The sequence below is a fragment of the Seriola lalandi genome, unplaced genomic scaffold (assembly GCF_002814215.2).
Source record: "Seriola lalandi dorsalis isolate HSWRI2012SDOR001 ecotype SW California unplaced genomic scaffold, Sedor1 jcf7180002054927, whole genome shotgun sequence".
Lineage (NCBI taxonomy): Eukaryota > Metazoa > Chordata > Actinopteri > Carangiformes > Carangidae > Seriola > Seriola lalandi.
The window spans coordinates 1677324-1687309 of NW_019525479.1; the positions used below are offsets into that span (position 1 = coordinate 1677324).

At 41.1% G+C, this 9986-nt stretch overlaps 1 protein-coding gene across 5 annotated transcripts in view; it reads right to left on the reverse strand.

The window, feature by feature from the left end:
- Positions 1-374: 374 nt before the first annotated feature.
- agap2 (ArfGAP with GTPase domain, ankyrin repeat and PH domain 2) overlaps positions 375-9986 on the reverse strand; it is a 28183-nt gene continuing 18571 nt past the window's right edge. For 2 of the 5 annotated variants that reach the window (XM_023393010.2, XM_023393006.2), the window contains exons 8-19: positions 9673-9825; positions 9454-9528; positions 8967-9071; positions 8039-8219; positions 6748-6873; positions 6488-6622; positions 6003-6062; positions 5519-5670; positions 4548-4638; positions 4129-4351; positions 3007-3286; positions 375-1704 (exon numbers count right to left, since the gene is read on the reverse strand). In XM_023393010.2, the coding sequence (XP_023248778.1) occupies positions 1498-1704; positions 3007-3286; positions 4129-4351; positions 4548-4638; positions 5519-5670; positions 6003-6062; positions 6488-6622; positions 6748-6873; positions 8039-8219; positions 8967-9071; positions 9454-9528; positions 9673-9825 (1788 nt within the window). In that variant the 3' untranslated portion in view covers positions 375-1497. The remainder of the gene's footprint in view (positions 1705-3006; positions 3287-4128; positions 4352-4547; positions 4639-5518; positions 5671-6002; positions 6063-6487; positions 6623-6747; positions 6874-8038; positions 8220-8966; positions 9072-9453; positions 9529-9672; positions 9826-9986) is intronic. The other 3 variants (XM_023393011.2, XM_023393008.2, XM_023393009.2) reach the window with 2 other exon arrangements.

Genomic DNA, 9986 nt, shown 5'->3' on the forward strand with positions numbered 1-9986 from the left:
TGCAAAATGTGTCATTATGAGGGCCCATCAGAGGTCCTTTTCCCCCTGGGGAGCCCCAAACATTTGCCTGGTTTTCCTCTCCTGAAGGTGCACCTCTGTCTTTTGGCTAAAAACGTTGACCTACTGTCGGTGCTACAGGGAAAGTCTGCAGGATTCCTCTTCTGGGAGACGTGGATATAGGGGCCAAATTTCATGGCTTTCCAGCTGATCGTTGTTGAGATATTTCAGCTTGGGCCACAATCGTGGACCAACCGAACAACACACTGACATTGCTGTGACTTTAAAATGGCATAAGAACATGCTATAAAAACAATATTATGCAGCAGGTGTGTCAAGACACGAAGCCAAAATAAAAACACGACAAACTATCATAATAATGCTAATAAAAAAAAGTTTATTTTATTTAACCATTCCTTTTTGATCATGAGGGATTCACATGACCCACAAAGTGTCAGAAGTGACAATGACACCTGTAACCGCTTCATACTTCACTGTAAACTCATGGGAGCGACCTACACAGTAACAGTAATATGATGTATGAATAATGTCTTTGTTTTTATGCAGTCTTCTTGCTATCCCAAACAAAACCTTTAACAAACAGCCACATGTTTACAGATGTAAAAGCATTTGTTTACTGGTTTATGCTTTTATGTGACATGTTGGAGAATAAGAAATTATAAAAGACAATGAAAAAACAAACTTGACATATTTTCAAAACTACCAGTAAGAAATCATTTACAAAAATTGAGTCTTGATTTTTCAGTTGTGTCTTCGTTACAGAGTTTAACATTAAGTTTGTAGTATAGGTACATTTACAGGATATTAAAACGCCATATCTTTGACCTGTGAGAGTAACACTGACATATTTCATATTCCAAACCATTCATTTTTCTAGTCTAAGCAGAATTATCTCAGCTGATTTGTTTATATATAAACTGACCTTTATACTGCTGCAACAGGCACACATAACTAACAACATGACATATTGTAGGTTTATGTTTCATTTGTAAAGCCAAAGGGAAAAAATAAAATAGCTGTTTTGGTCCAGTCACAACAAATTTGAATAAAAGCACCACCTGCTTGATCTAATAACTCTCTCATAAGTGACCACAAAGTCGTCTGACAGAGTTTCCTCTAAGACTTGTTGTCTTTCACGATCATAGCTGAATTATTGCACTTCTTCTGGAGGAAGTGAAACAGAGGACACCGAGTGCCTGCTCTAAAGTTAAAGAGGACAGCTACAAAGTTCTACTTGAGTCATTTTGAAATGAGGTCAACAACAACACAGTATTTCAGCAATATATCTGTCATCAACAAATTGAATGAATATTGCTTTTAAGTTGTTTGATATGTTGTTCGGTCTTCAGAAGCATTTTTTAATGATATAGTCCTGTCATTTTTCTTATAATACACCCGTCTCCAAAGTCAGCTCCGCCTGTATCCTAAAGGTTACTTAACCATCACCAGCCCCTAGTGTGCTAGCATCTTCAGTCCACGCTACGACACCCGTTTCCTGGAGCTGGTTCGGCCCAGGCTGGCGGTGCTGGAGCGGCGGGAGAGGATAGGTGTGGCAGTGGTAGGGGACATCTCGTTCGGACAGCCGTGTTGATGCAAAATATCAATGCAGCCTTTGCTCCCGTTTTTTCTTGCCATCATCATGGCTGTCTGGCCGAGGTTATCTTTCGCTTTCACGTCGATTCCGTACTGCAGGGGGAGAGAGAACATGATATTTGTTCAGATTAAATATTGATTACAGGTAGAACGGTGTGTGCTGTGAGAACCGTCAGAATCGAATGCATTTCTGATTAAATCAAACTACATGTTGAGTATGGCAGCATCCACGGCACAAAGTAGATACGGACTCTGTCTGCAAGACTAAAGTACTAACCTCGGTCATAAAAGTCTTAGGTTCACTCTGTGTCAGCTGGTTTCTGGAATCTGATTAACTGCAAATATATTGGGAAATTTGCACCTCTGAGGAGCAAAGGGAAGTCCTGCATTATTAACTTATTTTGTCTTGTAGAGTAGAAGGGCCCTGTGTCAGAACCTCATTTTAAGACTGTTTATATTACAGTTTATATTGTGCTCACATGGTGTATATTGCTAAAGTCTGAGTCTCGGGGAAAATGAAACTGCCACATTCCTGTTTGAGCAAAAAGTTGCAGGAACTATGGAACCACATGAACTTAAGTAGAAAATAAAAGTTCCCTTTGTGCATTCATGTTTGCATTTCACCAAATCTGAAGAGCCGTGTAGATTAGGGCTGTGGGACACTTTGGTCTTGGTGCTAACTTTATCTGTGTTTTGGTCCGTACTGGACTCTTGACAAATGATGCATTTTTTAAAAACTGTTAGTGTCTGTGCAGAGTATTTTAGGATCCCCATATGACAACAACAGCTGAATTGGTTCAGACTTAAACGGTTTCCACACCAAAGGTCGTACTACAGACCTTATATTCCCTTTTCATGCCAAAACTACAAGTTGAGGCAAAAAAACAACAACTTTCTACCATGTTTGAGCCTCTTTAACTTTGGTTCAGTATCTCTTATGTTCATTCGTGATTTTTTTTTTGGTGTTAAAATTTACCTTTCAAAGCAGATCAGGGTTTTTATCTTTTTATTTTAGGTCTATCATTTTTCAGCCTTGTGCATAAAAATGTGGGTGGGTTAAAAAATGACAACGGCCACAAATCTTTGTTAGATAATTAAGCGACATTGTAAACTATCAGAATATGAACAATAGGGACTCGGTCGGGACTTCTTTACACCTCAAACTATCCTACATAAATTAAATGTAGTCTCTAGTTCCACCGGTCGAAACTTGGGTTTAGCTGCTGAGTTCCTCCACAGGAGATTTTCTCAGCGTCATCTAGGTGTCATCAAAGTGTCCCAAGGAGGGGTCGTATTTTAAAAGCTGGCCATAGTAAAACCGTCAATGTATAATATATATAGTCTTTTTTTCCTGACATATGTGAGCAGCTGAGAGTAAACGGAGGAGAAACCCACCCAGACGAGCAGCTGGGTCATGACTACATCTCCCAGCTGACAAGCAGCGTGCAGGGCCGTGCGAGGTGGCAAAGTCGACCCGGCCAGTTGAGCATTGATCAGTTCCTTGGTGCTGTGGGCCAGAAGAAGCAACAGCTTGGGCAGATCTCTCTCGGTGACTGCAGACAGCAGCCACACCGGCATAGTGTCCTCTGGCAGCTGAGTACCAGAGGCCGGCCGAAGAGGTGCCACAAACGCCCGCTGTTCATACTTGGCACGAATCCAGGACTCTCTTTCCTCACTGGTAAAACAGACACACACACACACACACACACACACACACACACACACAGGAGACCTGGTTATGCATAAAAACATACATATACATGAACATATCAAGGTGTTAGTTTCCAAAGTGTGCAGCGAGACACCTTTCTAAGGAGACAGTTCTTGCTGCCAGATGTTTCACATTCAAAATGTGTAAATTTCAGTGTAGCTGTCGTGTCATGTTTATGGATTTAAAATCAAATATCTAAGTAGAAAAACATGTCTTTAACCAGGTCTTTAAAGAACCATCACCATATGTGTGTTAATGTATTTGTCAACAATTATAAATCATTTTGAGAAACTATAACTGCTGTATAAACGATACTGAAAGACTACCAATATAATGTAACTGTTTATATTATGTATATTGAAATATATTTTAATATTTGGCATTTATATATTGTATCTATTTAAATTTTTAAAACCTGCCTGTGACTGATTTGTATATTTGAATAAAGTGTTAATAGATGTTTTGTAATCCACTCTTAGGATTTATTAATGTGTGTAATCATATAATATTAAATATGATTGCAGCTATCAAGCTATATTACACAAGTATCAATAATTCATTAGCTGTTAAAAGTTAAAGTTGTAATTGACAAATACATTAATACACTTAAAAATGTATTTATTTCTGCTCACCAACATTATAGTGTTGTTAGAGTTTTTAATATACTGTTTATAAATGCTAAAATGTTTATTCTAATAGCAAGTTTCAAGTGTCATGAGCTGAAACCAGATGCTGTTTGAAAACGCATTCATCCATCTAACAGTTTGGTCTCCATCAAGTAAATGTGTTGATGAGGTTGTGCCCACCGTGTTGCGTTAGGCGTGGGTTTGGTTCTGCCCTGCGTGCAGCTCTCCCAGATGCTGTTGGCCATGTGGTTTCCGATGGCGGCCAGTACTTGTGTGAGCTCTCCGGGCCAGTCATCCAGGTCCAGCGAGCGGACGCGAGACAGGTGAGTCCCCAGGTTTCGATGGATCCCCGAGCACTCAATACAGATCAGTGCACCCAGATTGAGACTGGCCCAGGTGGGATCTGCAGGGGGCAAGAGAACAGAGACTGGTTAGTACCAGAAGTATGTCTACAATGAATTTAGAAAGATTATCAAGTGGAAACAAAACGTGTGTAAACTGTAGCAGCACCGCAGGCTGTGGATGGTGCATAAAAGCAGAATTATCCTGCAGAGTAAATCTGCATCCGGAGAGGAAGATGGGAACATTTAAGAACTCACTCGGTGCTTCGCAGTCCACACACAGACCGTTGCCCTTGGCGTTACGGATGGCCTGAAGCGCTACAGCCTCACTCTGACTGCTCCTACGCGCCTGCACAATCACACACAAACACAAACACACATTTGAATCATTTATTTATACCTACACTGTTACTCCTATTTCATAAACGGTACTTAAAATCCACCTTGGCCTCTGTGTGAATGGTTAGATTAAGACACATAAAATAATGACACCATATCACATGTATCGATTAATATGTCACACTGTATCATGTGTATTGATTATGATAAAAAAAAAAAAAAGATTACAAAAGAGAGGCAAACAAGCTGTACAGATATCTTATACAATTAGAAAGTTGTTATCAGATCTCAAGTATTTCTTTCTAACATTAAATACTCAGGACTTAATTAATCAAAGTTAAAGTCCAGAATTAAAAACATCCTTACTTATTATTCATTATTTATAAAGAGTTTAACACTAGAAAATGGCACAGCAAAATCATCCAAGTGTCTTTGGTGTAGCCATAACTTGCAGGGCTAGCTGGGAAGCTAACTGCTAACTAGCCTGTCAGGAACCTGTCATTTACAACAGAACTCTGAGCTTCTTTCTGTTTTCTCTGTAGTGGACTGTTTAACTCCCTACCTGGCATTTGGTCTGAGGGTTTTACAGTATTTCATACAATCAAGTTACTGAAGAAGATAGAAAACTAAAGCTCACTAAGCTAACAAGCATGCTAACTCTTTACTTAAAGCAGAATCCCCTCTTTTTTATTTAGGCTTCTGTTGCTGTGCAAAGTTTCTCCAGGCAGATGTTTAAAGAAACTGTGGGAGCAGAGAACAATGTGCGGTTTATACTTTTTGTCGTCTGTTTGCTGTTTTGCAGGCGCACGCTTTTTTCTCTAAACACAAAAAAACAGAAATAACCAAATCTATTGTGTTTTCTGGCCTTTTTTTTCTCTCTCTCTCTCTACCTTGTTTCTGCCGCTCTCACAGGACTGCAGACTCGCCAGGATCTGGCTCTCTATAGCCGACACCCACGAGTCCCTTTCCTCCTGGCTCTGAGCGTCAAAGTGCCACGTCTGCCCAGTAAACGACACAATGATAAAGTCTGCATTCTCCTCCTCTGCAAGTAAAAGGATGGAACAAACTGAAGTGAGATTTGCATGTGAACAAGTGTTCCTAATTTACAGTGGATTATTATAATGGACATTATGAATCCACGGTCAGTGAAGTAAGTAATAAAAACAAATGCAAACAACTCATGACACAAAACTGATGGAAGATGAAAACAGAAAAATGTTGTTATTACAAACAAAACAAGTCAAGTGAAGAACTGAGGCTTGGGATGAAGGTAACGCATGTCAGGCACACTGAGGAGTATAAACACACACAGAAAAGATATTGTATGTAAAGCTGAGCACAAGCTGATTCAGCTCCATCACCCTCTCTTGTTACCTGTCTTATTAATGTTTCTCAAGCTACCAAAGCTCTTTAATTTCCACATTTTGCGTTTGGCTGCAGAGCGAGAGATAAGCACAGGAAGAGGAAGAAGAGAAACAGAGAGAGACAAGTGCAATTGTTAAGAAGGGGATGTTAAGAAAGAGAAACACCTTCACTGAACCATATTCTTACGGAAGAGAAAGAGGTAGAAGATAAAGTCTTCAGAAAAAGAAAAAACGGTGCGTAGGATTATGTAAATAATGTGATTATGAAAGCATCTCTTTTTTTTGGTAGGTTCCAGTTGTTTCTAATAACAGGTGGTGATTGATTCATCAAATGCTCTTCTTCTTCAAAATGTAAGTTTTATTTATGCATATTTATTCATTTTCTATGTGTATGTAAGTATTTATACAGTCAACACAAAAATCACACTACTATGAATAGCAGTTGAATTTAATGCAAAGAACAGTTCCTGGTAGGAAGTGAAACTTGAACGTTACCTTCAGCTTGACCAACAGCTGCATCTCCTTTCTGATTCATGCTCTTCTTCCTCCTGTTCTTCTTCCTGTCGCTCATGGGGGACGACTGGCCGGGGTCTTTTCCAGCAAAATGACTGGCGGCCCCTTCAAGAGCATCTGACATTTTGTTGCAGAAATAATCAATCGTATATATGACAGAATTGTTTTGCAGTCATAGCTATAGTCGACGTATAGGCAAAGTGTTTTTGACCTGAAAGGGTTTTACTTCCTGCGGTACGTACCAACACTTTGTGCTTTGGTGGACAGCGAGGAGGGGCAGCGCTGAAGTCCTCTCTCTCCGCCTTGAGAGGACAAACCACCAGACCGATCGTCAACCACTGACAGGGTGGCTGGACACAACTGAGGAACTGAGGGAGAAGAGAGGATGTAAAAGTTTTTTTTTTTTATCATACTTAAATTATGTGCAAGAGGATGATCTCATAGACCACCCACTAGTTAATTCAACTCTTTCAGTACCCAGGAGAAACATATCTTTCATGTACAGTAACTTTTCATCATACTCTAAAGTTTTAATTCCAGACTGAAGGAAAATTAGATTAGGATACAATTTGGATCAATGTCGTCAGGGGCCTCAAGTTAGGCTTTGTCACATGACCTAGATAAAGCTATGGCTTGCTGGTCGAGGCGCTTATTGCTAAATACTGGATATCTCCTCAAACCCTGAGACTAAAACACCGGCTCCACTGTCTTCTGGACATTATGTTTCAGCCTCTTCTACCGCGGTTGGTTCATTGTGACGATAAAACAGCGTCTGTGAAACGCTATGTTCTTGACCCATCGAGGTGAAAGACAATTTTTCTTTAAGTGTTATCATCCTCCTCCTTTCCGAACCTTTATTATTTTACTGTACTTTGTAGATTTTCTGTAGAGGAGGGGACAGAGGGCTCCTGGGTAATGTGAGTTTGTCTTGTTTTGCTGAATGGCTGCATGATAGCTCACATCATTTAAGGAAAAAATGAGAAATTTTAAACAGATGAGCTTGGTTATATTCCATATTATTCTTGCTGTCACCACAAGGAAGAAAAAGCCAACAATGAACTGATCCTTACGAGCAGATATTCCCTCTGTAGTCTGTAGCTCTGCATCACAGAGCTCTATTAAAAACACATCAATGAGCCACACTGTTGAACTAAGTGACATGTTCCTTTATTACTCTGAACACTGAACTCTGTCAAAGCCACATACACTGTGCGGGTGTACTCACCAAAGCACTAAATGTGGATTAATCCGCAGCTAAAATAGTTTGTAGTGTTTACTCAAGTTTGAGTTACATTTGCTAAAAACCACCATGCCCAGCTGTTTAAGGATGTTACTGAGCATTTAAAAAAACATGAGATGCTTTTAAAGATGAGGCTGGTGAAGTGTTGTTTTTGTGTCTTCATGGGATTTGTTGACAGTAAGAAACATTTAGAGTAACACCAGCCGTATCTTGCTTATAATCTCTTTCCCTGCCCTCAGACCCCTCGGTGACAGGTATGCATGCTGTGTTTACGTGCACACATGTAGAAGTACCTGTGCTGGTGCTATCAGCGGCTGTCGGGTCCTTACTCAGCCCGTTAACTCCAGCTACAGAGCCGTGGGGCGCAGGTGAGGGGCCCACAGGAGCGACGGCTCTCGGAGGACGTTTCCCAGGAACTTTAACTGTCACACGAAGCAGGTCTATTTCTTTTCCATGGATATTCTGTGCGTAGTCCTGAAACCCACAAAACAGTTAGTAAATTTTCAGCAAGGATATCGATGATCTTTGTGTGAGGTGGGAGGTTTTATGAAGCAGCGTTTAGGTCATGCAAGACTCTGACTTTTGAAAGATGACGACACATCTTACAAATTAAAAGTTGAATCCATACCAGTACCGATCAATACGCCTGACTTCATCTGATATGGCCGGTAGCTTACAGTGGGGGGTGTTAGCTCATGCTAGCAAACTCTAGATAGATCCTGACGTGTTACTGAGTCCGTTCACTGGCCTTATGATTCTCTACTAAAATTAGGCTTTTTTATTTTTGATGATCGATTGGATTTGATCCTCCTGGGCATGGATGATACCAGCTCTTGCACAAAGCTGCTCTTTGCTGGAGGGGTTGCTCTACCTACCGCTTTAAAATATACAGGTTTTCTGTTGGATTAAAGTCAGACTCACTTTTTGAATTGTTTTTTTTTGTTTTTCTTTAAGGTGGACAACAGTTTCTATTCAATGGTGCAGGAAACTCAATGTCTGTGCAAATGGTAAATCTTTTTGAATGTTTTCTGGGGGATAAAAATCAATATTAAGCAAAATTTTCAAAGCAATTTTAGGGTTGGTCAAGACATATGGGGCCTGTATTGAAACCACTGATGCTGAGAGTGTAGTTAAATCTAAAAAGCTGCAGATGTTCTCTCTGTTGCTGATGTTTCACTGTGTTTTACTGCCGTATTGATCCGTGCTGTGGTGTTCTCTTACGCTGGAGCTGGAGTGGTAAGACAGCGTGCCATTGTTGGACAGGGTGACGTATTTCTTCTTCCACTCCTTATTCAGAGAGCTACCACTTCTCTTCCACAGGATGCTCTGTCAAAAAAAGACAACCGAGGTCAGTGAACTCTCAAAGAGCGACACATTTGAATCAGCCTAAATATAGAGTCGACACAACAGACATGATCTCTTCAAAGTGTTGCAGCAAAGGGAAACAGCTCAAAGCACTTGCACAATATTAATAGAACACCCTTGAGAAAGGTTGAAAGGGATGAAATAAGAGATATTTTTTTTGTGCTGCTTATGTAAGATGAAATACTGTAAATAGACAAGTGCATTTCTGTTCCCACCTCCTCACTGAAGAGGGAATTGGCACGTATTATTGTGCTGCAAGCAAACTGAAGCATGTAAATACCCACTTCATTGAAAATTCAGTTTTGTTTGGGTGTTTTTGTACTGTTTGTAATGTTAACCAAACCTGTTTGATGGGAACGCCCCGCACGCTGCTCAGGTCTCCTTTAGGATCGCCAGCTTTCTTATCCGTGTCCCGGTTCTGAAACAAATCCAACACACGCGTTTACAGGAGCAGAGGGTTTGAGCGGAGAGAGTCAGAGCGGGAGCTGAGTGGAGGGAAATGATGGTGAGAGATGACAAGAAGCTAAAAGGTGTGAGACACCAACGGTTTGCAACAACTGACCTTGAAGAGGGAGGGTCGTCTGGGGATGCCCTTCAGCGCACGAGAGTTGACACTGCCTCCCCCCTCTCCCTGCGTAAGTCGCAGCTCTCTGTGACCGACCACAGGGGTGGAGGGGAGGGAGTAGGCGTAGCCACTACTAGGGCCATTACTGGCCTGAGAGGAGGAGGAGGAGTGGGGGAGGACAGCGGGGTCAGGAGGTCAGGATGGAAGTGGGGGGGGGGGGGGGGGGGGAGGGAAGGGAAGAGATGGCAAGAGTGAGAATGGGTTGAAGATGTAACGGGTCAAACAGGTGAAACAGATTTACAGAAAGTGGG